The sequence below is a fragment of the Calonectris borealis genome, chromosome 1, assembly GCF_964195595.1.
Source record: "Calonectris borealis chromosome 1, bCalBor7.hap1.2, whole genome shotgun sequence".
Taxonomy (NCBI): Eukaryota; Metazoa; Chordata; class Aves; order Procellariiformes; family Procellariidae; genus Calonectris; species Calonectris borealis.
The window spans coordinates 187,999,273-188,026,307 of record NC_134312.1 but is presented as its reverse complement, the minus strand read 5'-3'; the positions used below and the strand labels follow the sequence as shown (position 1 = coordinate 188,026,307).

General features: G+C 41.8%; 2 protein-coding genes across 5 annotated transcripts in view; one reads left to right on the top strand and one right to left on the bottom strand.

Annotated features, from left to right (window-relative positions):
- Positions 1-18,141, bottom strand: part of GPALPP1 (GPALPP motifs containing 1) — a 22,794-nt gene extending 4,653 nt beyond the window's left edge. The window contains exons 1-7 of the mRNA XM_075139442.1: positions 17,941-18,141; positions 11,482-11,626; positions 10,371-10,469; positions 6,161-6,269; positions 2,435-2,569; positions 2,043-2,207; positions 1,534-1,632 (exon numbers count right to left, since the gene is read on the bottom strand). Of these exons, the coding sequence (XP_074995543.1) occupies positions 1,534-1,632; positions 2,043-2,207; positions 2,435-2,569; positions 6,161-6,269; positions 10,371-10,469; positions 11,482-11,626; positions 17,941-18,025 (837 nt within the window). The 5' untranslated portion in view covers positions 18,026-18,141. The remainder of the gene's footprint in view (positions 1-1,533; positions 1,633-2,042; positions 2,208-2,434; positions 2,570-6,160; positions 6,270-10,370; positions 10,470-11,481; positions 11,627-17,940) is intronic.
- Positions 18,134-27,035, top strand: part of NUFIP1 (nuclear FMR1 interacting protein 1) — a 27,598-nt gene continuing 18,696 nt past the window's right edge. For 2 of the 4 annotated variants that reach the window (XM_075139432.1, XM_075139436.1), the window contains exons 1-5: positions 18,134-18,869; positions 19,134-19,222; positions 20,381-20,485; positions 21,133-21,195; positions 21,528-21,604. In XM_075139432.1, coding sequence (XP_074995533.1) covers positions 18,320-18,869; positions 19,134-19,222; positions 20,381-20,485; positions 21,133-21,195; positions 21,528-21,604 — 884 coding nt within the window. In that variant the 5' untranslated portion in view covers positions 18,134-18,319. The remainder of the gene's footprint in view (positions 18,870-19,133; positions 19,223-20,380; positions 20,486-21,132; positions 21,196-21,527; positions 21,605-27,035) is intronic. The other 2 variants (XM_075139430.1, XM_075139431.1) reach the window with 2 other exon arrangements.

Genomic DNA, 27,035 nt, shown 5'->3' with positions numbered 1-27,035 from the left:
ATTACAAACCAGCCAAAAGATCAGTCCAAACCAATTCTCTCATCAGAAAGAGCAAAAGATAAGCAGCTCTGTTTTTTCATGTCTAGGAACACGAGATCTTTATTCCAAAGGTTCATTTTCCTTCACTCCCGGTACAAACACTTACTTCATCACACATACAAATAATAATTCATACATGACATGAGAAATGATTCTCATGGAAAACAGAAAATGGACAATACTTATTCCTGGTGTAACTGCGTTAGTATTGACAGTATTGCACCAGAGAATGTATATGGCATCAGCACTGAAAGAAGTAACTGTAAGAAACTATTTTAAGAATTAAAGCTCCTGTTCTATGAGAGTATCCTTGATAAAGGTCAGTGGAGAAAGAAATAGGAAAGAATAGAGGAAAAAACTTTAACAGAAGAAAAACAACAACCACCTGAAAACAGAAAAGAACTGATTTAAAAAAAAAAACCAAACAACAAAACAACCCAAGAAACATTGTTCTTAAACAAGATGCCTTCTCCAATTTTTTTGAGAGAATGCCATTAGCCTTAGAAACAGTAAAGGCCTATATATATTTTATTCTGGCAATGGTACAGAGCAAAACCCATAGTTTTACATGAAAATTATTCTACTATATTCATAATGACAGTAGAAACAGACAATACAGAAGAAATTTAAGACAATACGCTAACAGCTCTGGATTTGCAAGCCTCTAAGTCAAGAGGGACATGTGATTTAATGAACCACAAATAAATTATTAAAAGTGCCAGATAAACTTCAATCATGTAATATAAGCCAAGGCTGCGATTCTCAAGTTAATTATACTCTCAAAAGACCAGATTGCCTTCCATAAGACTTCAGGCCATAAATCAGGGAAGAACTGGAATGAACAGCTGTAAGGCGGGCAATAGCCCATGTACTCTGGTGGACAGGGCTGGCAGACAGAAAAGTGAGAAGGAATTTGACATGGAGTTCAGATTTCTAGTAATCAACATTCGTCTGTGAACATTATCTGCTGCTGCAGAAATTGAGGAATATTTCATGTAATAATGCTGTTGTAATGAGCAGCTAAGGTAATTAATTACATAGAGTAATTAATGCATTGATCTGCTTAGCCCATCAAGCTTCTTTTGGGTTAATGCATATTTTGTCCTAAAAGTTAAACCTTTACTACTGTTTTATTCTTGGGATGTTGGTAATTCAGCAAAGCAACCTAATATTTGAATTAAGGTTGTCTCCTCCCAGCAACCATGTCCTGATGTGAGGATGGTTTAAGGACAACACCTAAAACTGAGACAATATACACAAACCCCAATTCTGTCACATTGTTTTCAGCAGCAGCTTGAGGACCCAATCCTGCTCTTGTTGAAGTCAATGGCAAATGTTCTCATGACTTAAACAGCAGTTAGGTTTAGGCACTAAAAGGGAAGACTGTAGTCGCATCACCATGGAAACCAGCAGTGCTAGAAATGAGAACTAGAAGAAAAGAGTGAAGAATTAAAGGAAATGCAGGGAGAGGAAGTATTTTGCTATTACACTTACATTGTATGAAGTCACCTGCTCAACAAGTCTCTTGTCTCTCCCAGATAATACCATTTCTTCACTGTCCTTACGGGTTGACTTTTTTGCCTCTTCTCTTTCCTGATGAGTAGAAGCAAATCACATGCTATAGTAATCAGAATGGCTGAAGTAAAAAGCAAGGAAATCTATATTTACTTTAATTAAATCTGAAGGGTAGAGGCCACCAGATATTTTTTGCTCAGCTTTATAAAAGAAGAAACTGGACACACTGTAATTGGAAATTCAATGCGCTGATACAGAGTACCCAACTACTGCAGAAGGGAGAGGGATGAATGAGTATCAATGTTACTTAAAATCATTATTTCCTTGCTTTTAGCTTTAAGCCTGAATTAATAAGTTTTGGTAACAAAGAAAAATCTGGAAAAAAAATTTCATTGAACAGCTCAGGGTATCTTTACTTTGTTTTCACAGAGTATCAACAACATACATTCTGCCTGCAGGTGTATATGTATGAATGAATAAATGCTCACCTTGGCTTTTCTCTCTCTGTCAGCTGGAGTATCTGTCCAAATAGATCTATCGCCTGATTTGTCATCAGCTCTTCTCTTGAATGTTCTTGGGCCAAATCCAAAGCTTTTCAATTCAGGTGGAAGCTCTGTCATCCACGATTCTCTGGTAACTTTCTTGGGTTCATCCTTTACAGAAGAAATGGTGAGAGGGGGAAGAGTAAAAAAAAGCATAATCAAAAATTGCTGTCTGAATCTTTGCTTTCAGCAGAAATCAAGCATTTTTCTTTGTCTTAACAATTGCAAACACTTAGCATCCCAAGCAGAACCGCAACTGGGTTCACACAGAAACAGGCAAAGAAAAACACAAATACACTCCAGCAGCAAAACATTAGAAATTAAGAAATCCAACTTACGCTGTCTGCTGAAGTAAGTTTTTCCTTCATTCTCTGAGCTCTGCGTTCAAATTCTTTAGTCACATCAGACTCCACAGGTCCTTTTGCAGGCATTGGGCCTATAAGATTGTCTTCTTCCTCACTACTATCTGTTACCTTCCAAAAATAAAACATTTCTCTCAACCATAGTGCTAAGACCATCAAGAAACACTTTAGCTTCATAGGATTAGAATGATTATGTCTAGAAGAGCATATAAACCTAACGCAATGTATCTGCCAGTCAGACAACAAAAACCTGGATTAAAACTCCAGATTAGACCTGTTCTAGCACTTTAACACACATACTTCGTCTCCGTGTTTCCAAAAGCACCATCTCTTGTCTGAGGCAAAACTGCTGGTAAACACAGTGGCAATACACAAAGTCCTGCTACTTTACATTGCTCTGCACGCAGCCATTTGGCCTCTGTGGCCATAGGGAATTTGAAACACACAAGCATACATCTTCGATACTTTGGGCTTTACCATCACTAGCAACATTTGGATGCATCTCCATAATAAGGATCGCAATTTTACACTGCAAGGAGAACTGTCACAAGCTCAGATTCTAAAAGGATGCTGGAAAGAATAACGTGCAAGCTAGGGCACAGTGGCATGCATGGTACTACACCCCTGGGGGTATAGTATCTGCTAGTCTAATCTCTCGGTTCTGTCATTCGCTTCTTCGATCCCTTTTGACGTTGCATTCTAAGCAATTATTTGGAGAATGGCTCAAAAAACTAAGTTTGAAAGGTACTAGATGTTAGTAAGAATCTTTGTGGATGCCAGGGGTTGTACAGAAAACTCACGGGTCCCTCCAAGTTAAAACAGAACAGATGTGGATGGAGGCAGAACGAGACAGAAAACGGTGACGCCACAGTGCCCTAGAAGCAAAGCTAAAGTGCCCAATATCTATGAAAGTGAAAATATTTAGCTACAGCCTGAATGTGGGCGATGAAGCAACGGGAGTAGGATGACGACAAGGCTGTATACTCAGGAAGCACCATGTGGTGGTGGCAAAGAAGTTTCAAATGAAGGATGAAGAAGGTGGGGGAATGGCTTGTTTTTGTCATGCTGAACCTTGGTTACCAGTGGACATCCTAGAACCAAGATATGACACCGTCAGAGAAGATAAGGGCTCAAGAGCGATTAGCAGTGGAAAATCAGTATTAAGAGCCTTCTATGTAAAATGATGCACCCGAGGGCAGAGGTGACCCAGTGGAGAATAGAAGAACAGAGTACAGAACCTCACTAGAAGAGTCACTTAATGGGCGCACAGGGAATGGAGGATGAGTGAAAGGAGGAGGAGAGCAGGAAAGGTATCCAGCTACACTGAGTTCAAGCCTAATACTTCAGGCTGCTCATAGCTGGCATCCCACTGCTGTAGAGGGTTTTGGGCTAAGGAAGACAGCAGGTGTGAAGTAAGCCACTTTACTCCTATGTGTGCCACTTGCTACAGAAACTGGTGTGCTTTAATGACACTGCTCCAAGCTAGCCAAGCCAGCTGGCCCTGCCTGCCTTTAGGAGTCAGCAGAGGTATGAACAGCAGGGAAGGAAAGCTTCAGGTAGCAAGAGACACAGCTACGTATGGCTGTGGACCACAAGGTGCAAGAAAAGGCTTAGCAAATTTAATGGCTGTATGACCAGTTGGACGAAATGGATCTGAAAGACTGAGAAGGGTGAGAAATAGCTGGTCATTTATAAACACCGTCAATGCAAAGTGGTAACACCCAATTTCTCTCGTCATTTTTCTCAAAAACATTTACATAGTCAAGCTTTCACTAAATATCTACCACTGCGATATTGCTTCAACTTTTAAAGAATGGGGTGACTGCATTCTCTCTCTCTCTCTCTCTTTGGAGCTGGTGGGGAATAGGAATAACCATCTTGAGAAACCAAGGTAGTAAAACACTTCCCGCTTTCTATGTACAAATAAAAAATGCAAAGATATAAGACTTTCATAATAAATTGTATTGTAAAGTAAAGTAGTTGAGGATGAAAGACAAATTCCATGCTGAGTTTTAATTGAAGAAGCGTGTCACATTTCCTTTCTCATTGGTCTTAAGTTCAATTCACTCCATTACCACCTGCCTCAAACAAGATGAAATTAAACAAACATTAAAAAATACTGCCTTCAAGTTTGAAGGGGAAATCAATATAAAGTGAAGAATCAGCATGGAATAAGCTGCCTCTAAAGATGTACTAGAATACAAAATAATTAAATAAATTAAAACAAAATAAACAAAAAATCATATTCCAAGTTAAAAAAAAAAAGAGTATTATTAGGAAGAGAAAAAAAATAAAATAAGCTAAGTTCTGTAACAGCTGTAACAAAGCTGATGCTAGAAGATCTATTTAGGAAAAAAGAGGCTTCTTTTGTTTGTAAAATATATAAGCAGACCAGTTTTGACATCCCTGCCTTGAGACATCTGTCATTATGATAAATTGCTTAATTGTTATTTGGAGTTATAAGACGGTGAGTATCTTAAAAATGTCAGACAATCATTCTTCGTGAAGGATTATGACAACACTCGCTGTAAGAGGCTACAGAATGATATACCTCACAACTACTAATCAAAAAAGCGAAGTTCCAGAGCAGCCTTTGCCTCATTCCTTCCTAACATGTCTAGCATGTCCCATAGTATCTGGAAGTTGAACTCAAAAATGTAAGTATTTTAGAAATAAACAGAATAACTGTTAATTCTCACAAGGAATTAATATTTAGTTTATCATAGCATGAGAGAGATTCAATTGACTAAACACTGGTATCCAGCACCATTTTTGATGTCTTAGAGTATCCTGCCTGGCTTAAGAGGTGCTGCTCAAGAAGGACGGAAGCTTCTCTAAGGTGCTACTCCCTATCTGCCAGCCCGCTGCAGACAATTCAGATCCCTCGGAATGGTACTAGAGGGCCATGTTTAGGGAGCTGAATCTTCCCCATACTTCTAGCTGTATTTTATCACACATCTTATTCCTGAATGTTCTTTAGTATCACATGCATTATTTTGCAGTTAGGCATTAGGCTATAGACTTCTACCTAGTTTTTACCTAATCTGACGAGAACAGTCAAAAAACATGAACCAAAAAATTGTGCCAGTGTCACCGTCCTGCTCTGCCTTACTCCCAGTTATACACCTATCATCTTGCTATTGATAAGGACAATTAGTGACACTGTAGTGTCCTTCTTGATTGCATTCTTTTGGATAAACTTATTTAACACATCTACTAATAAACACTTTTAAGGAGGTGAAGATATGTGAAATATTCAATCATTTTGCTCCCCCGTCAGCCAAGGAGTAAAAGCTTGAATTATAGGTAAATATTTTCATTCTAACAGGTTGCATTACTTCTTTAATGTCTTTAAAAATTTTAACTTTGCCAACCTGTGAAGGACGTCACATCAAAACAAAGAACGGAGAAACATTAGGAAGAATTACCGTGACTGCAGTTTAGGATGCCTAGCTCTCTTGTGTTCAGTGAGTGCATCATCCGTCTAACAGCAAAATCACAACAAACCAGACCAGCCTTTTTCTTTTTTAAGGCTTATTTATGCTTTAGTATTTGACTCAGGCAAAAATATGCCAGACACTTTCTGGTCTAAAATTAAACTGTCATGTTGAAAAGTATGTCTAGTAGACTTTTTCAGGCTCCAGCTTGTTTAAGCATTTCAGATAGCTTGTACTGAAACAAAAGGCTTCTGTTTTCACGAACCTGGGTACGGAATTCTGATGAAACAGATGGTCCTATGGAACATCTGCTATTCCCGGTGTCCTGCGAAGGTTTCCTAAAGCCAGGCGGTAATGCAGGACCTATAATGGGCCTTCAGGGAAAAAAAAAAAGAAAGAAAATCTTGGGTTTCAGTTGATGGGGAAAAAAAAAAAAAAACCCCACAACTGACATGTACAGTACATTAAATGACAGCCTTCCACCGTTTGCTGCAAGAAAAAAATGTAATAGATTAATATAAAAATAAAAATCAAATGTTGATGAGAAGTGTGATTCTCCTTCTTCCCCCTGCCAAATGTGCTCCACTATGTGCACACTATAGATGTAACTGAATAAGAAGAGTTTCTCCATTTTCAGGAGGACCTCTGCAGATAGCTGGGATGCAAGAAAACTGGGAAAGTTGCAGCATGTAGTCAAGGAAATCCAATTTTTTCTTCCCTAGCTGCCTTCACCAGATTCGAAAGCAATGAAAGGTGGGAGGTCAAATATATGCTACTCTTTCTCTAGCAACTAAGCCGATTTTGTTCATTCTTGCCTTGCACCACAGTTTCACTGTCCTTCAATAAACAGAATCAGTGAACTGCTCTGATTTTAAGTTTATTTTCCCTTGGACTGGGGACAAGAGAAGAAAAGTTTTGTGACCCCAGGTAACTTCACTGATTTATTTTTACACAGCAGCTCTGCAAGCGGTATAATTCAATTGTCTCCAGGAACACAGAAAGGTGAGAATCTCTTTTCAATGGTGAAAGCAGTTCAAAGCATACTACAAACTGTGCTTTGAAAAGACTTTCGTATACAAGGTCCTCTTCATAATCCACCATCATATTCTTTAAATCTAATAAAAGCTAATTAAAACCCCAAACAATTATCATCTGAAGAAATATCCAAGAAATATCCTCACAATGTATCAGCAGAGACTTGTTTATTATGATCTTCAGTTTCTGAGCTTTAGGGTGATCAAATGTAACACAACATGAATTGAATTATGCTAATTAGGGTCTTCTACTAAATCCCGCATAATCTAATCAGTACAGCCCTGCTTGTCACCCCAAACTTATAATGAATTAAGCTTTCATTTAAGGAATATTGGATTTCATATATGGCAAAGAGTGCTTTCCTGTTGTTGGACTTTGAGTCCTTGCTAATCAACAAATCCTGATTATTGTCAGGATTTGAAGACGGGAAATAAAAAGCAGAGAGTCCTGCCGGAAAGCCAACCCCAGATAGGCAGACACAAGCAGTAAATGTAAGCTCAGGCCAGAACAAGGGCCCTGGTGAGGTTTCAAACCCAGGCAAGAGGTCTGGGTTAAATTTGAAGTTCCACCCCCATCTAGCTGCAGCAAAAAAGAAACAGCTTTTATTCTCCTCTGTTCCTTTCTGACTGCTTTTTTGTCAAGACCATATTTTAAATGCCTAATATAATTTAAAGAGATGGAATTTAAACCTATACAAATATGGCCAAAATAACCTTTTATTTTAGTATACAAGTACCTTTATTTTGTATGGAGAGACAGTTAAGCCAAACTATAAAAAAAGCTTTCTACTAAAACATGTAACAACGTCTATGTTGTGGGCTGTATCTGTGCAACTTGTGAAAAAGAGCAGATCTCAGATACTCTGCCTTGCTTCTGTCACAGCTCAAAAGCTCTTCCAAGGAATAGAAAAATGGTTCCCATATTCATCCCTCCCATGCTTTCCGTTTCTATGCTTTTTTTTTCCCCCCACATGAATAACCCTGTTGCCCGGGTCTTTCCTCAGCAGCACACAGCCAACATAATTCTTGACAGTTTCCTGGATGTCCAAAGGCTCTCTGAACAGGTGAAGTGAATCTAAATAAAACTCTGTTAAACACATTTTGCTGCTGTTGGCAACTTTGGTACCTATCTATACATGTTCAAAAAAACACCCCAAACTTATAATGAGTTAAGCTTTCATTTAAGGAATATTGGATTTCATATATGGCAAAGAGTGCTTTCCTGTTGTTGGACTTTGAGTCCTTGCTAATGCATGTTTCAAGATGGGCATTTCAGCATTCTTCTGACGTATAACATAAAATTTTTTAAGATAACCTTTGCTCTTTACCTTGATGTATGAATACTTTGGGAATATTTACGAGTGCTGCACTTCTGTCTAACATTGATAAACAGCAATATCCTTTCCAAAGTTGAAGGAAATCTGTTCATATGTATTTTATGCTGGAATGATTCAAACAATTTTTAACAAGCTGCAAATTGCCACATGACCTGCTCCTAATCATGAATATACTGCTTTGACAAGTCTGGAAAAGGTGTAACAGAAAAAAAGCTTTTCTAAAAGAATGAGTATGTCACGCAGAGCTAATAAACAGTATGTCCATGCATTGAAACAAACAGCCTGAATTTGTTTCAATTATTCATGGCTAGATTGTCAGCTGGCAATCTGCTCAATGCTAGAGGCAATGCAGCGGGGAGACAGTTAACAGCATTGTGTCTACACCCTGCACAGCTTATGCGCCTCAGCGTGTCAGCACAACTAGACTGCCAGGTGTACGGGGGTGGAAGATAGACAAGGCTCTTCCCACACATCACACCTTTCCCACCTATTCAGGGAATCAGGCTGGTGCAAAACAGCTCTGCTCAATCTGCTTTCTCAGTGTGTGCTAGGAGCAGTTGTATGGTGAGCTAGGACAAAAAGCAAAAAAACCAAACTAGCAAGTGCCTTTTACTGCTTTAATCTCTCATACTCACAGACACAGAGCAGACTCTTGCCCTCTGAATGTAAATGCAAGTTATCCAGCATTGTGGAAACAAACTGCTAAGTAGAAATAAAAGTTGGGTGAAAAGACTAAGATTATATCATGGGTGACCGCCTGTGTTACTGCTCGTAACCTTCAAACTACAAGTTGCTTCTTTTCTTCCTCTTTTCCTTTGCACACTTTGACATAATATTTTACCACAGGAGTATTCATGTCAAAAATCAAGAAAGCAAGAAGGCTACCTCTGCTGATACTGAAAGATACAAGCATTTATTTGCTTTATTAGAGATCACATTATTTTTAGTGACTACCTAAATTTTATAATTAAAATAACGCATTGTGCATATGAAACGCAAGGAAAAGAAACAAATATTAATTACTCTTGGGACCATCAAAGCACTAAACGAGCCCACTGAGCATCATACCCACAATTACAAAAGAGTTTGTCAATTACAGCAAAGTGTAACCAAACAGATATGAAGAGGATACTTCCAAATAACCTTAGTTACATAAATTCTTGTTTTCCTAACTGCTGCCAAGCATCATAAAAATTTATCCAAACTAAAAAAAATTTCAACTTTGAAATTTCCTTCAAGATGGTATACTACATACACAGCTCAACAACAAATTGAGTCACTTTCCTAGAACTGAAAACTCATACCTGACAGGTAGGTATTGATTTATTTTATCTATCAGCTCCCTATTGCTCTGAGGAAGATAAGAGTGATCAAGGGACTCTCTTCATCAATAAATGGCCCCTTGGAAGTACTAATTTCACTATGGATTATCATTTCAAATTATAGAAGGAAGTGCACAGATTGATGTAAAGACTAGAAGGCTGTGAGACATGATTAACTTCTGCATAGAAAATCCATAAATAGATTTTTTCGGAAAGTATTTTATAATTGTGTGCAATCAAATGGAAAGCTTCCTGATAGAGGCTATAAATAATGCTTATATGCTTAGACCTGACAGCTTGCTTTCTAGAAACCTACACTGTTCAGATTAGTTTTCTACCTGGAGACACATGAACAATAATCCTTGGTGCATTAGCAAACAACAATCCCAATAATCTGCATTGCATTGCACCACACAAAAGCTAACTGCCCTACTCCCTCACAGCCCAGAAGGAACTACAGAGCTATAGGTCCTTGTACCTGTAATTTGTTTTTTCTGCACTGATCTGAGACCTATCATAAGAAATGGAAGAAATTTGACATTCAAAATATAACTCAGACAATTCACATTGTTTCTTTTTCTCTCCAACCATCCAACCAAGACTAGGAGGGCCGTGTGTTCTGTTTCAAGGGAATGCTGTTCCTGTTCTCAGAATGTGAAGGAAGCAATTCTAATCATCTGAATCTGAAATGCACAATTGAAGTGTTCCGTGCCACAAAATATTTTATCTAAAATGATTGTGTTTTAAGGAAAAGAGTCTGAACATAATTCCATTTTAATTACCGTTCTGGAGAATCATCCTGTTTTTTAAATCCAGGAGGAAGAGCAGGCCCAAAAAAGCCACCATCATCATCATCGTCTTCCTGAATTCTTTTTGGCTTTCTGAAAATACAAAGATTTCACTTAATAACTACCTTGACATGCATTGCAATTACCTACATTTTAAAAAGGAAAAAAAAATACATAAAATTATTTCAGACAAACTTATGTACTAAATATCCTGCTGTTACCAAGGAAACAGTGCAAAAGGATCCAAAATAATTTGAAGCAATTAAAAATTGGGAGCATAAGCTTCACTCCAAAAACACTCTGACATTTAAAAAAACATTAAGAATGCTTTTGCTGTAGAAAGAAGAGTAATATAATGTTGAAATACCATTTTCTAGTCACAAAGTAATTTTAAATTCAGCACACTTCTTCCTCCATTTTTATACACTGTCTGCATTTTGACTAGTATTTTTCCTGTTCAATTCTAATGAACCGAAAAACTGTTGACTAAGACAAGAAGAAAAAAGTGAGTAACAATTACTCTAACACTCATTAAGATGGCATAATGCCCTTCAAGTGCCTTATACAAGGTCTAGCACAAACACACACAAGTTCTCAACACAGCAATTGTGAGTAATCAACCCCACCAAATGAGAGTAGTGCAGACTCCTGTTATTTGCTAAACAATTCGTGGTTATTTTTCATTAGAGTTGACTTAATTGAATGCATAAATTCATGCCCATAAATAGTTCTTATGACCTCTCAATGAGAGGTAGTATACCAGAAACAGGGCAAAGCTCAAGTACCAAATACTTACATACATGATAAGTGGTATCTGTCCTTAGGACACATTAAGGATTTTATTACTTTAGTTGCAGAACTAAAATAAAACATGTAAATACAGAGATCTGATTGCCCTAAATAACTTCATTCCACCATAGGGTGTCAAACAGGTCAGCTAAACATTCTTGACCGCAAAGAACATGCAGAACATGTCATCAAGTTTTACACAGGTATAGGGTTTACCTTTTTATTTATATAATACTGTCCCTTTCTCATAATTTATGCAGACACATTTCATTTGCAATACAACGTAAATATACAAATAACCTAAGAACATACTCACTTGGGTGCTGGATCTCCATCTGTCTCCTCTTCAGAATCTCTGTTTGTGTCTCTGGGTAGAGGAAGAGATTCCAAGTCGTCATCACTGTCAGGAGTTTCTGAGCTACAGCTGCTTTTATAGCCTGGAGGCAGTGCTGGTCCTGCAACTGAACATCCATAGCTATTTAGGATACTTCCTAAACATTTCAAATGAGTATGATCTATCTTGGTATTCCCAAAACATATATCTACCTGGAATTAAGTTTATTCAATCATTGCTCTGTCTAGCATTTAAAGAAGATATTTAAACAAACTTCTAGAAGTTACTTTTTTCAGCACCATATTTCAATGCACAACCCCTCCTGAATTAAATTAGTACATTACTAATCCATTACTACACAAGTGTCTTCTCGTAGAAGTAGGAGTAGAAAGCCCTGTTTTATCTAACAACTGATTTACAATGTCTATGGTATAAACTGTTACATTTAAAAGAAACTACCACCTTAATAAAGCATTGGAAGCTTACTAGTGAAGAATCACATCATTTGTACATACACAGAATGGGAGACCGTAGATTAGTGGAACTTAATTGCCAGCCTGCTTTAGGAATAGTTTAATGGTTAAGGTTATTCCCAGCTCAGCTAGGCGTGAACAGCAGGCAGAGACTTAAGTACTCTGCTGAAAAAGGGATGATTTAGGTATTCAGACTTCAAAGAATCGTTGCTGTCAGAAGGGCGGGGCAGTCGATGGAGCTCTCATGCTCCAGTCAACCCTTCACCCTCTGGAGTAATGAGGAGGGGGGGGAATATCCCAGCAGAGGAAAAATTCAGACACTAACACTGCTAACAGTCCTGAGCTGTTTCTTGCACTGTCTCCACCAGCAGGCACAGTTCTTTATAGACTTACTTGGATATTATATCAGGCACACTGGCTCCAGAAGTAGCTTAGTCACTGATCCTAACAGCAAATGCCCCCCAAACGAGACACTTAACACAGATACCCTCACAGGCTCAAACAACACAGAGCCAGCTGGAGTAAGCAAAGAACAGCAGTGGGCCCAAGGCAAGAGGCCTTCCCAGATACAGGGCAGCGCAGGCAGGGCCAGCACCAGTTTACACACACAGCACGAACAGCTATCCGACACAATGGAGATTTGATCCTACTGATGATTTAGCATCCTGAAACACAGACACCATTCCTCCTTTCAATATTTCAAGCATTGAGTCCAAGACTGACAGGACAGAAAGATATTTTGGTGGGGGAAAGACATTGTTAGCTTTATGAATAGTCAAGGGTTAGATGAAAAGATGAGGTGCAATAAAACCATATAAATGAAGCGTACCAGGAAATTACGTCTCCAGTTAAAGAATTAGGACTTTTGGATTGTGCAAAATAAAAGCTGATACAGATTATGGTTCCATTGTTAGCTGACAAAGGCTAGGCTGAAATTGAGTCCTTCAAGTGAGCTTCGTAAAAGCTTTTACTCGTCTTAACACAAGACACAGAACAAGGACAGTCTACTAGTTATAAAGCATCCAGGCTGATCTGCCACTTATTTTGTTTTCTGTTTTAACCAGGACATACAAATCCATTTCAGCACCAAGAAGGGAAAAAACCACAACACCCCAGCCTATAAAGGTAAAGTAAGTTCAAGATGAGAGGGAACCAACAGATGAACGATAAATAGGAATAAAGACTGCTAGTAAGAAGGCTCCCATTTTGATATGAGAAGCACCACTGGATAAAAATCACTTAAAAACCAGACAAAACCCGCACAACAGCTTTCTTCAGCCGCCTGGTGCCCTGATATCATGAAAGCAGAGCTTCATTTGCTCTGAACGCAGACAGGTAAGAGAAAGGACTTGGAGTGAAAAGAGCAAACTGAAATCCAGTTTGATGAGTCTGATACTGCAGAGGAAGAGAGAAATTGGGAGCAGCTTTGTGAGCTGGAAAAAAACTAGTAAAACCAAAACTATTTAAGGAAGGAGACTGGTCCCACTGACATGTTGTCCAACACCAGGGCTAACATACATGCTTTCTATCCCAATTCCTCTCTGTTAGGTTGGCACAACTGTTTGCGTGGGCTATGCAATAAACTGGATCAGGGAACTTAAGAGGCATAAAAATAACACTGCAAAACCCAGCACTCCCCTGAAAGAACTGTTTGTTCGTGGAACTGCAGTCTAAGCAGAACAACCAGAAACAAAATAGAGACAGAGATGGGTTCACGAAGGGAAAATGGCATTTAAAGCCTGGGGAAGGAAAAGTCATTGGACATGGTAAAAGAACTAGAGGAGAAAGAGACTTGGGAAAATGGGGATTAAAAATTACTAGGGTCAGGGTACTGACTAAGACTAATAATCAGCACAGGTGAGGATACAGCTATGAATTGGGGTGGGGTGCAGAGCCGCAGGAAAGAGTAGAGGAAGGAATTGGAATTGCTAAGCATAGATTCTGGGAGCAAAGAAAGGAAAGGGTAAGGAGGGAGGCCAAGACCTAATGAGAAGTCTGTGAATGAAATTCCCTGAAAGCCATGGAAAAGTGGAAAGATACAGATCAAAGGAGGAACAGAGGAGAGCTCAGAGCATCAGGAAACTAAAACCAATGAGGTGAGGAAGAGAAATGGATGTAGCAATGGTAGAGCAACAGGAAAGCGAGGAAGTAACCAGAACTCAGAACAGGACAGTGGGATAGGGAAGTGAGAGAAGAAAATTTGGGAATGGAGAGGAGAGAAACAGAGCCAAGGATATGTCTCAAGTCAGACTGAAGTGAATGTTTCACAGCTGCTAGAAGTGGCCATCCTACTACTGTTGCTCTGACTTGCCCTCTCCATTGAGCTAGCTGTGGTGACTATCCACCTGAAAATTAAGTCAATTCAATTCAGAAACCAAATGAAAAACTACTTTTTGTTTTGACTTGGTTTTGCTAGGTTAATTTCTGCTGTATTTGGCGATTCTAAGCAATCTACCATGCCATCAGACAGGCACTGGGAACCTCTCAAGGACAGACAGGAGTAGGGCCTTTCACCTTCAGCAACAGTGATAGATCAACTCAGACATATCACATCAACGCATCTGTACTTTAACAAATGTGGCCTCAATGCTGAAGCAGACAAAACCCCCTTCTGCATCTCTGGTTATTTTTAGCCATTCCCTAGCATTTCTCTCCTGCTGCGACAGGGACAGCACAGAGGGAGGGACAAACAGGCCAAAGGAAGTGTGATTCTTCCAGCAGGAGCACATCTAGGCCAGCTTCGAAGAATCATCATGAGATGAAGAATCAGGAGATGAGTATTTCCCATGGGCTGGACAGTGACAAGCTGAAGAAGGAAAAGTAAAGGGATGAGCTTAGCTTTTGAGTCTGTCCAACTACCGTTTGGTCCCACCCTGGTCCTGATTAAGGGTCGCAGGGTTTGAGTAGCATCAGTTCTCTGACACCAATGGACATTGGTATCTCCTGGCAAACTCCATTTCGGCTCCCCCTGTGCTGACCTACAAGCAGAGCCGCAACTGGCACTTTACTTTAGTTACTCCTTTATCTTCCGAGGCAGGGATGCACAAGGAAATGAACAAACGAGCTTTTAACTCTGCTCATGTTTCAAAATGCGGAACACCACACATTAACACCAGTGTGATTACATAAGCTACAATTACTACACCTTCAGTTTTTCTTCATTAAAAAAAAAAAGGCAAGAATTTGCATGCTGAAAGTTACAACTATTAATAGAGCTGTTACGTTGGCGATTGGAATTAGATGATCTTTAAAGGTCCCTTCCAACTCAAACTATTCCATGATTCTATGTCATCCATATAAAGATGAAAGAAATGCAAATTTAAGAATGAATCAACAGACATGTATTTTGTTCACTACATCTAGCATGGCAATATTGACTTGCATCGCAGATGGAAGACAAATGCTTATCTGGCAGCCAAGAGGGCAAACCGCATCCTGGGGTGCATCAAGCACCGTATAACCAGCCGGTCAAAAGAGGTGATTATCCGCTGTACTCAGCGTTGGTGCGGCCTCACCTTCAGTACTGTGTGCAGTTCTGGGCCCCACAATTTAAGAAGGATGTGAAGGTCCTTGAATGCCTCCGGAGGAGGGCAACAAAGCTGGTGAAAGGTCTGGAAGGCATGTCCTGTGAGGAGTGGCTGAGGACTCCCGAGTTTGTCTGGTCTGGAGAGAAGGAGGCTGAGGGGCGACCTCATTGCTCTCTACAGCTTCCTGAGGAGGGGAAGTGGAGAGGGAGGTGCTGGTCTCTTCTCCCGAGTATCCAGTGACAGGACGCGTGGGAATGGTTCAAAGCTGCGTCAGGGGAGGTTTAGACTGGACATTAGGAAGCATTTCTTTACCGAGAAGGTAGTCAAACACTGGAACAGGCTTCCTGGAGCGGCGGTCGATGCCCCAAGCCTGTCAGTGTTTAAGAGGCATTTGGGCAATGCCCTTAACAACATGCCTTAAGTTTTGGTCAGCCCCGAATTAGTCAGGCGGTTGGACTAGGTGATCGTTGTAGGTCCCTTCCAACTGAAATAGTCTACTCTATTCTCTTACATTATAGTTCTGAATTAAACCTTTATGACAGAATTCTCAGAATGGCTGCTCAAAGTCCTACTTTGTTGCTGTTGGGAGGTGGAAACTATGAAACTAGAATGAAAAAAACAAGTGTTCTTGAAGAAAAGCAAAGAGCAGCTCAAGTGTCAGTGAGACCACAAGGAAAGAAAACATATCGGAAAAGCTGCTCAGCTTTAAAAGATGAGGTATCTCTTAAAATAGCTAGAATACACAAGGAAATAGTCACAGAACAACTTCTAGGCCCATTCTGTCTCAAGACCCAGCAAGTGTTACAGCGCAGAAGATGCTTGTGGCAGCCCTACCACACAATTCTGCCACTCAGAACCTCCAGGTGCAAGGCTCCAGCTAGAGCTGTACTTCTGTACAACAAAGTGTGTTACGCCAAAGTACTTGCTCTTTCTTCCTCCTCTGCACTGCAGCAGTATGCTTCGTGTGTTGAGCAGGTACACTTAGTTGTTGTGCCAAGCTGCTGTAAGTCAGGAAAAGTTTATAAAAGTTATAAAAACAAATAAACAACCCCCCAATAGCTGGGTTTTGGTGGTTTGGTTTTTTTTTTTTTTTAAAGGCAAATAAATTCCTTCATCCACTTCACACAGAAATCCCCAAGCAGATCTGCCAGCGTAACCGTCTACTATGCAGCTGATGTACACTGGGACAAAAAGCGGACAAACTAGGCTGAATAACCTAGACTAGATACTGCCAAAACACTTCGTATTATGAAATCACAGCCTAATGATAAGTTTAACTTATTTTGTTCAGTGGATTCATACATAATATAGATATTTGCAACATATATCAGTATATCGACAGAAAGAAAGTGAATAAGCCATCAACACAACTATGAATAGGAAAGGCTGCATCAGCTCAAACAAGCGTGTAGTCAGGACTTCAGGACAAAACCAAGTCACAGATACGGAACTTGGTGTTGCTATGGTGTCAGCTAAGGCAGCAACTTTGCTCCCTCTTCCTATTGCTCCCTCTTCTGGATTAAAAAATGAGAAGAGCAGACGAGCACAGCAAACCTCTCCCATCGGAACCGCTTTGTTTGGAACAACCAAACGATCACTGAAACACAGCCAAAAATTGGAGATAGATATATATATTTACACACTAGTGATCTGAACCTGGATTAAGGACAGACAACGTTAATACCCAAACTGCTTCCAGAGATGTTGATAGAGAACGTGTAAGAGTTTAAGTGGAGGAAACTGAGCTCCACGGCAGAAGAGCCAGCCTGGCAGTCAGCTGGTTTCAAAGAGATCCCACTTCTGGTGTGCCCGCCCTCAGCGTTAGAGACCCTGGCAGGTGAGGCACCACAGCCTCACTAATCACAACTCGGTTCCGCATCCCGAGGAACGCTGACTGGAAAACGGTAGTTTCATGAAGCATTATGGTTTGACAAAGGAAAGCATGCTGCAAACACCTAACCACCACCTTTTTTTTCTGCCCACTAACTTCACACTCGGAGCTGCTAAAGAACACAGGTCTCAAAGCACATACGGGACTTAAGCAGGAAAATAATAGACAAATCAACGCAGTATTTTTTTAAACCAAGCTTTAGACCGTTTCATATCTGTAGTGTTCCACCACGTGAGACTTTTTTCCGAAAAAGTCACATAAAAGCCACCCGTGACGTTCAGCTTCACCGAGGCGCCTCACCGGCGCAGACCGCGCTGGGAAACACTCGCTGCAGAGCCACGTTACTCCCACCTCAGGAGCGGCCACACGCCCCTTTCGGCACCCGAACCCCCGCGGGGCCGCGCCCGCCGCCTGACGCGCCGCCGAGGTGCGGTGAAACATGGGGGACGCCTCCGGCGAGCCGAGCCCGAGCCCGAGCCCGAGCCCGAGCCCGGCTGCCCGGCAGGGGACGGGGGAGGCTGCCCGAGGCGGGACGCCCCTCGCGCCTTACCCTGGCTGAAGTCCTCATCCGGGTCCGCCTCGGCGCAGCGCGGGAAGCCGGGCGGCAGCGCCGGGCCGATGAGCTCGCGGGCCATGGCGGGGGCGGCGCAGCGCGCATGCGCGCCAGGGCCTCACGCTCGGCTCGGGGGCGCAGCCCGGCCTCTCTCTCCCGTCCCACTCCGCTTCCCCGGCCCTTCGCCGCTGCCGCACTTCCGGCGCTGCTAGATGACGCAATCACCTACACTTGTCAGGCGGGTTTAACCCTGGGCGAGCGGCTAAGCCTCGGAAGTGACGCGTTTTACAGCGGCCGCCGGTGTGGCCCCACGTGGTGGTGGTAGAAGCACAAGGCGGAGCAGGGGCTGCGCCCGGGCGGCCGCTTCGGGCCTGACATGAACCCCTTCGCCTGGTACCCGCCGCCCCCGCCGGGGCTCCCTCCGCCTGGGCTCCCCCCACCCTTTCTCTGCCCGCCGCCCCCCTGGGAGCCCAGCTTCTGGGCTCCCCCCGGGCCCTACCCGCCGCCCGGGCGCTACCCTCCTCCTGACAGCTACCCGCCGTCCAACAGCTACTCACAGCCCGACAGCTACCCGCCCGCCGAGAACCATCCCGCCGACAGCTACCCGCCTGCTGAGGACTACCCACAGCCCAAGAGCTACTCGCAGCCCGACGGCTACCCGCCGCCCGCTGAGAGCTATTCGCAGCCCGAGAGCTACCCGCCCGCCGAGACTTACCCGCCGCCTGCAGACAGCTACCCGCCCGCCGAGACTTACCCACCACCTACTGAAAGCTACCCGCCCGCCGAGAACTACTCGCAGCCCGACAGCTACCCGGTGCCCAAGAGCTACCCGCCCGCCAAGAGCTACCTGCCGCCTGATAGCTATGTGCCAGCAGCCGCCTGGTACCCGCTGGCCTACGGAGAGCGGCCGCAGAGCCCGCACGCTGGTGAGGAGTGCGGGCCCATGGACTCCTTCCCATCCTTCACTGGCGGGGACCCTGGGGCTGTCCCTAATTCTTGGGTGGCAGAGGACTTCCTCCCCCTCCAAGCATGTGCCCCACAGTCCGTGCTGATGGTGCAGCCCTGGCTCGTCTCTCTCTCAGGCCCTTCCCCGCCACAGCGGGCCCACAGGGGTAGTATGGGGTGTGTTTTACCCGCTGTATGTATAACTGACTCTTCTGTTTTTTTGTTGTTTTTTTTTTTTTTTGAAGGTGGAAATGGCAATTTCTCCCAGAAATGGCACGGCGAGCAAGCGCCTGGGTCTACTAAACATTTTCCAGAAGAAAATAACAAGCCAAAGGTATGGACTGGGGTCCACAGTGCAAGAAAGACATGGACCTGTTGGAGTGGGTCCAGAGGAGGGCCGCAAAAATGGTCAGAGGACTGAAAAACCTCTTCTGTGAAGAAGGGCTGAGAGAGTTGGGGCTGGAGAAGAGAAGGTTCCAGGGAGACTTTATTGGGGCCTTTCAATAATTAAAGGGGGCTTAGAAGAAAAGTGGGGATGGGCTTTATAGTAGGGCCTGTAGCGATAGGACAAGGGGCAATGGTTTTAAACTGTTGAAAGAGGGTAGGTTTAGACTGGACATAAGGAAGAAATTTTTTACGATGAGGGTGGTGAAACCCTGGCACAGGTTGCCCAGGGAGGTGGTGGATGTCCCATCCCTGGAAACATTCAAGGCCAGGTTGGATGGGGCTTTGAGCAACCTGATCTAGTGAAAGATGTCCCTGCCCGTGGCAGGAGGTTTGGACTAGATGATCTTTGAAGGTCCCTTCTGACCCAAACCATTCTGTGATTCTGTGTCGGTGACAGTCGTGTGGAACTTGCCCTGTGGTACTACAGGGACCCCGTACTCTTCTCTAATGTGCCTGCCCTTAAAAGAGAGCAAACGTATGACAAACAGTCTGCAAATATTGAGCCCATTGAAAGAAAAATACATTTCAACCAAATTCTAACACAGGTTTACTTTAGAAAAGCCCTTACCATGGTGATGCCCAAGTGCCTAAATTACATCAGTGCTTTGTTATATTATCAGGGCCAGACAGCCAGATCACCCTGATGTGTGTAGTGGGAGAAGGAAGGATCTCTGCTGCTCTCTGAGCTCTTACATGTCATGTGAGAACAGGCATCATTTGACTTTGTAGGGAAGAGACTCAGGGCTTTAGCCTAGCTCTCCTCCCGGCCCTCAATAAACCTGTGCCAGCCTGGTGTGTTTGCAGAAGTGATAATTGATGGGAAGGTGGTACGGGAAAGAGCTAAGTGCACGGCGCTTTGTTTGGAAGATGAGTGATTTGAACTTTGATGTTATGTTAGCTTATCTTTGAAACTTTTGAAACATGTTTTAATTGATGGCTTTATTAACAAAAATACTCATGAAAGTGTTTCACACCTACTTAAAAATAGGAATACTTTGTAATCTTGTAACTGCAATTTTGAGATGATTTCTTCTTTTTTTTGCAGACCAAAAAGAAAAAAGAGCCAGTTTTCTCTCATTATTGTGATACCTGTGACCGTGGCTATAAAAACCAGGAGAAGTATGATGAACATATTTCACAGCATAAACAGGTTGATGAGTTTGGCTTGTTTTATTTACACTTTGATTTTTAACTTTGTGCATGATAAGTAGTTAGCTGTAGTCACTCTTTGAATGGAAAACTTAGCAAAGAGATTCCAGAGCGACAAAAAGTGTTAGTAGGGGAGTTTTTCTGAATGCTGTGTGTAGGTGAGCTCTCAGTTGTATTTTTGGTTTTATTGCTGAAGTCATGTTAATGGTCTGTCTTGTGAAGTATGGCTAAGTCACCCCAGTGGTAGGAATTAATTCATTGACGTCAGTATAGCATATAAAATTTTTTGCGTGAAAAGGCTTTATATGGAAAACATATTTTAAAAATCCACTCCTTTGTTGCAAAGAGGTAAAATTTGAAATTGGAGAGTCTTCCAAATCTTTCTGTTAGGTTAACTTCACATTATCTCCAATTATCAGATACGTTGGCTAAACTGGTTATTCTAAAATCAGATGAAATTTAGAAGTACATTATCCCTTCTTACTGTTTTTACAATCATGTTTGTTTTGAAACTGAATAGCTTAAAGGTTCTGTATAACTAACTGTATAGGCATCTTGCACTGAGTTTGTTTGAAGTCTACTAGAATGCTTGTTTACAATTTGTTTGTGTAACTTGATGTGTCTTAAGTTCACCCCCTTATCCTACAGTGCACGGAAGAAGGTTGCAATTTCAGCGCACATGAGAAGATAGTTCAGATACACTGGAAGAACGTAGGTATCCCCCTGGGCCCAAAATATGAATCTATGCAATCTTTACTGTAGTCCCTTTTCTCATTCTTCAGAGGCTTGCTTTCATTCTTCTGGAAGGAAAACGTATCGCCTCTGCGTAGAATGTTGTAAGACAAAGTTGTGGACGAAAATATGTTGAATGCTATGTTTTTTTTTTTAATGGATTCATTTTGTAATCGCTGTATGCAGTCTTACCACTTACCGCAGATGAAAACAGTGTGATACTACTATAGTTGGCAGAATGATGCTTTTTTTTTTTTCTTGTGGGTTTTTTCCTTCCCCTTTTAAACACCTATGAAATACTTTTTCCTTAGGCACATGCACCTGGTGCTAAAAGAATAAAATTAGATAGTCCAGAAGAGATCGCTAGATGGAGAGAAGAAAGAAAAAAGTGAGTAAGACTTGTGACCTATGAAGTTGTTTCACTGTATTTTCCCTGTGTGATCATTAGATGAGAGCTGAAAGGCAGTAGCAGCACGTGCTTGCTGCTGCTGTTCCTTTGACTCCGCAAAACTCCTGCGGCGGTGGTCTGTGTCAGAATGCCCGAGCCGGGAGGGTGTCAGCTACAGAGACTATAATCATTTGGATGATTTTAATACAAGGCAAGATACCAACTGAGAAGGAGGTAGTTTTCCACACGTTTGATTTGGTACCCCAGGTTAGGTGAACGAGTCTTTCCTTTTAGCCTGATCGCTGAGATATTTTAGGTGAGAAATGTGTGTATGTGTTTGCCTGGTGGTTTTTTAATAGCTAAGAAATCTGGAACTCTTGTACTGAGTATAATTGTAATAGATCCCGCTGTGTGCAAACTTCCACAGCTTAAGTTGTCCCCGTAGACCCCAACAGGGAGCTCTCCTAATTTTTAAGAGCTTTCTGCATTGCTTGACGCTTTTCTGCTGAAAGAGAACAGAATCCATGAATGATGCTGTCGCAAGTAGTCTAACTCGCGTTGTACCTGGGGTATGAGGTAAAGTTCACGTGTAAGTGGTATTTCTCGTTCTGTGGTGTGAGGTGGTACAACTTTCCATTTACGGGGATTGAAGTTTTTAAAAATTCACACTGGACTTCTGTAGATCTTATCCCAGTAATGTTTGGGGTTTTTTCCCCCCCTAAATTGAACAGATTAAAATCTACCCTTTTCCAGCAGATAGAAGATGCTGTAGGCTTTCTTCACTTCTGTTCCAGACTTGGAATATGGTCTTGCGAGTCATCAGTACACGGGTTTTGTTTCTGTGAGCAAGAGTCCTATATGCAGAGTGGGAAGTGGTACAAATTTAATCTCAAGATCACTGGTGATGAGCTTGGGCAGTGTATTAGTCACCTGTGTTTTTGTTTTTTTTTTTTAAATGAAAGTAAACCCAGTGGTCTGGTGCAGTCTTACTGATGAAGCCAGCTTGCATTTATGTCAGAAAGCAATGTTAATGCATTCTTGTTTTGAGCCTGACTTCCTTTTACACAATGGATTTGTAAAAAAGGAAACATGAGCGGAATGTATGGTAGGAGATTTTTTTCATTGCCTCCCATCACTTTTTGCTGTATTGAGAAGCAAAATTTCTCCCCATGTAGTGGGAAGGAGCAAATCCCTGGAAGTTTAACATTCCTTTGGACATGGTTTCAGCTTTTTCTGCAAATTTCAGAACCGTAAAGGGAAGTCTTTCACTATGTCAGCACATCATAGCAGTCAACTGTCACACCTGCTGTTCATTTTTTACAAATGAAGATAATCTGTAGGTCCTGGTGTGCAGTATTTTTTTTTTTTTAAACAGCTTTTTTTTTTTTTAAAAAACCCCAAAATTTCTTTTGTCCTGTGTTTAAAATGCTATAGTTAACCAGACAAAAATTGCTTGTGATCTGTGCAAGTACAAGTTTGGTGTTAGATTAGTTTTGGTTCCAAGGTTTCATTTTATTCAAAAGATACTTGAGGGTTTGGTTTTTTACTTGCTTTCACTCTACATATTGCTGTCTTCTTTTTTTTCCCAATAATAATGCTTACCAAGTCTTTATTACTTACAATACAAAGTGTTTGAACAGCGTTAGCAAAACCCAAAATGTCCTTAGATTTGTCTGTCTCGTGGCCCACACTTAATTGTCTAACAGTAGCTCCAAGGAAAGATACCAGTACTTGTGTGCAGAGTCTTTGCTATTCATTTGCAACTTTGCATACACTTTTCTGTTCTGGGAGGTGTTTGGGAGAGTTCCTGTGTAGTGGCTGATGCTAAGGTTTAAGTGCTGAATTGATGTTTAAGGTATGTATGTCAGTACATGCTCTGCTGTATGCTAGAACATAAGGGAAGCAGGAATTGAATGTACAATCATGTTTAGGTACCATTGGCTTGGGGATTGGGTGCTGCGAGTCAAAGCAGCGTTTATCTACAGTTAATTGTCAGGATGATACGCTGCCTGAGGTCGTTTATGTTGAGTTTCTAGAGAATCTCATGGCACATACAGTTGCTTTTTTACAGATGAATATAATTTGGCTGTGGTACAACGTTGCTGAAAGCCTTTGTTCACTGCGGCACAATAAAATAAATGGAAATAAAGTCTTGTAGTCATGACCACCAAACAAAAAAGGCAATATGAGATTAGGACCTTCTAAGCCAAGGCCACTAGATGGAGTACTGCTGTAGGTTATTTTGGTACGTCAGTCCTTGTGTGGGCATCTTGTTTAGCTATAATGGATGGGTGCAGAATGACTACCTGGGTCGCTTTTGTTACTCTTTGTACAAAAAGGAAGCTGTACTAACAACCTTCTTTTTTTTTAATTTAAAAAAAAAAAAAGAAAAATAAAAAGAGAGAAACCCAGCTGAAACTTTTGTGAAGCATTAATTGGGTCTCCAGCAAAGCATCAGTTTGGTACTGAAGGTCTGTTGTTGACTCACAATAAACATTGCATTGTACAGAAAAAAAGGACACCAGAGGGAGTCTGAGCTATTAGGCAGTTGTGGTTTATGGTGGCAGGAAAAAGCCTTTTTCTTTCTAGAAGCTCCAGTCAGAGCTAAGAATGAATCTTTTTAGGTCATTACTAGTTTGTTTCTAATTAGGTTGCAATGATTTAATATGTGTCTTTCCATCCTGCATCCCTAACATTCCTACCTTGCTTGTTCTTTCAGCTGTTATAAATAATTACTTACAGAGTTGAGATTTTTCTTCTTAATTAGCTGCTGTGTTGCTCAGTTGTGTATCCTGCTAAAAACCTATTAGAAAGAGCCTGTGTTTAAAGTGCAGCCTTATTCACATAGAGGGAAGAGAAGGGGGAGAGCTGGTAAGGAGCAAGTATCTCTGGATGAAGTATGCTGGGTCAGAATGCTGTTTTCCTGTCTCGGGTTCTGTACAATGCCCTGTTCATCACTGCAGCCTTCACGTCTCTGCTTACCTAAAAGACTCTTTAATGGTTTGTGGCCCGCTGAACCTGCTGAGCCAGGCAATCTGAAGTTAAGCGGACAACGATAGACATGAAGTTCAGCAGGATCTCAGGGTTTCCCTATGTTTTGCAGACAGATGGTTGTGAAGTCTGACATCAACTCTGGTGATTACAATTACTTTTCTTATTTTGATTTGTCCTGTCCCTTCCAAGTGTTGAGAAATGTGCTGTTTTCAGCATATTTTTTTCTTAAACGCAACTTTAAAGGGAATTATCTACAGTGCATTTCCTTAATGTGTCAGGATGAGGTATTGCTCTCTTCCCTTCTTTCCAAGTGAGATCTGGGTCCTGCTAGCCCACCTGTTTTTAACCAACTCCTCCTGAGCAAAGGTTATTAGAAAGAATGTGGCAAGGCTGCTCTGGTGTTAAAGTGAATTGTTAGACTTACTTTTGCTTGGGTCCTAATATATACATGGAGGGTTTTTTTGATCTTGTGTGTTGCTTGTAAATTCTCGCCTTCCTCCCCCTCTTTCTTTAATCTGTTGGGTTATTTTCGTTCGGTTAGGGATTGACTGCTGTATTTCCTTGTAATACATCTCATAGGCTGAGCATGTGCTTAATGAATGAAGGCCAGTACTGTCAGCCACATCACTTTTAATTAATTTGTGGTTCTCTACTTGAATAATGATAATCCTGGAGTAGCTTGGAATCCTCCCTGGTGTTGCATTCATGGTAAAGTATGTAATAAGGAAAACAATTTCTTAGCACCTGGTAAAAGTAGAGAAGATGAAGCAAAGTAGAAGGAATGTGTTGATAGATCAAGGTAAACATAGATGCAATAAGGTTTGCTCTGAACTGCAGGGATGGATTAGCAATAAAACTGCCTCAGCTAACATATGGTAAAATCACACTACAGATGCAATACTTGATAAAATGCCTGGGAGTCTTAAACCAAGATTTCATCAGCTCTCTGATGGGTCATCTTTGTTGCCTTTGGGCTATCCGTGTCCCCTTTGCTGTTGGTTGTGCGTATGCAATCAAGACCAGCTCAAGAAATTATTGAGGCAATTTGATCACAGTGCTGTTCCTATAAAGATGATAAACTTGTACAGCTCTGGACTCAGAAATTCATTGGGTAAATTGCTATAGAAACAGGTCTCTTTTCTGTTAGACACTGGCAAAGCTCTGTTTTTCCACTGCTTGCTAAGAGCTAGTTTACTCTGATGTTTATGTGAGCAAGATAGAGTACGCTGGCCTATAAAACATGTATGACTTCAGCTAGTGCACTCATTTATTGAAAAAAACATCTGCTCACTAAGGCACACATTTGTTATTATGCTCAATGTCACCATTCCCTGTTTCTGGAAGCTTAGGGTATCCTTTACCTGCATGTCATTTTGTTGGTGTATATGTAATATACTCATCTTAGCCTGAAAACCAGTTTTCCGGTGTTATCCTGACAATTAATGCTGAAAAACTTCCAGTTTGGATTATAGAAGTGTCTTTGGTTGGAAACTGCAGCTGCTATGAAATGGGGCTGCCTTCTCGGGCACTGCTGGCTCCTTCATGAAATCTACTGTGCCAGACCATCAGGTCCTGGTTTAACTCCCTCTTTTACAAGAAATTGCTTAGGTTTGTAAAGCCTTTGTGGTGACTGGTGAAGCTGTCTGTAGTCAAGCTCTGACAAGTTGTTTACAGGACCTACTTCTGCTTCAGTGGTGTTTGTAGGTAACGTCAAGAACCTTGTTTTACTGGGGGAGGAGGGCATGCCTTCTGAGAAGGATTCAAATCCAAGTCCGCTCATTGTATTTTAACACATAGCCTTTTATGTGGAAAGATTCAGTACAGGCTCTCCCTTCTGCATTGTCGCACCTCTGTTCAGGAGCAGTCTTCCTAAATTTAACCTTCCCGAATAAGAATTCTCTGTATCAAAAAAAATTAAATTCTTCTCTTTTTGATTTTTGACCTCTCTTGAGTACTTTATGGCTGTCCTTAGTGAAGTTTGCAAAGTCTGCCATAAAGTTGTACCTCAAGACCATAATGTTTCCATTGCAGGCATCTGCCTCCACTTAGGGTCCAGTTGAATTTTGCTGCCTCCATGGGTAGATCTAGCTGATGTTAGGAGGTGCACAGACCTCTTTGTGCAGGGACTGTGGTACCTGATGAGTTGTGGAGTTGCGCTGGGGCTGGTACATTGGGGTGGGTGAGTAGCTTTGGTCCACGCCTCTTGGGTCCACTTGCTCCTTGCAGGGAGAGCTGGGGTTGACTTGGCCCGGTCCCACCAGGACCCGCTGGTGGGCTTAGCCCAGCCTTGTTGTCGCACAGCAGAGCACCTGGGGAGGAGTGAACCCAGTCTACCGTGTAGTGAGGCTGGTGACCTGTGGACTTGAACGTCTAGAGCTTACTACCCGCCAAGTCCTTAGATGGAAGAATAAACCAGCAGATGCTCGTTTGCTCATTG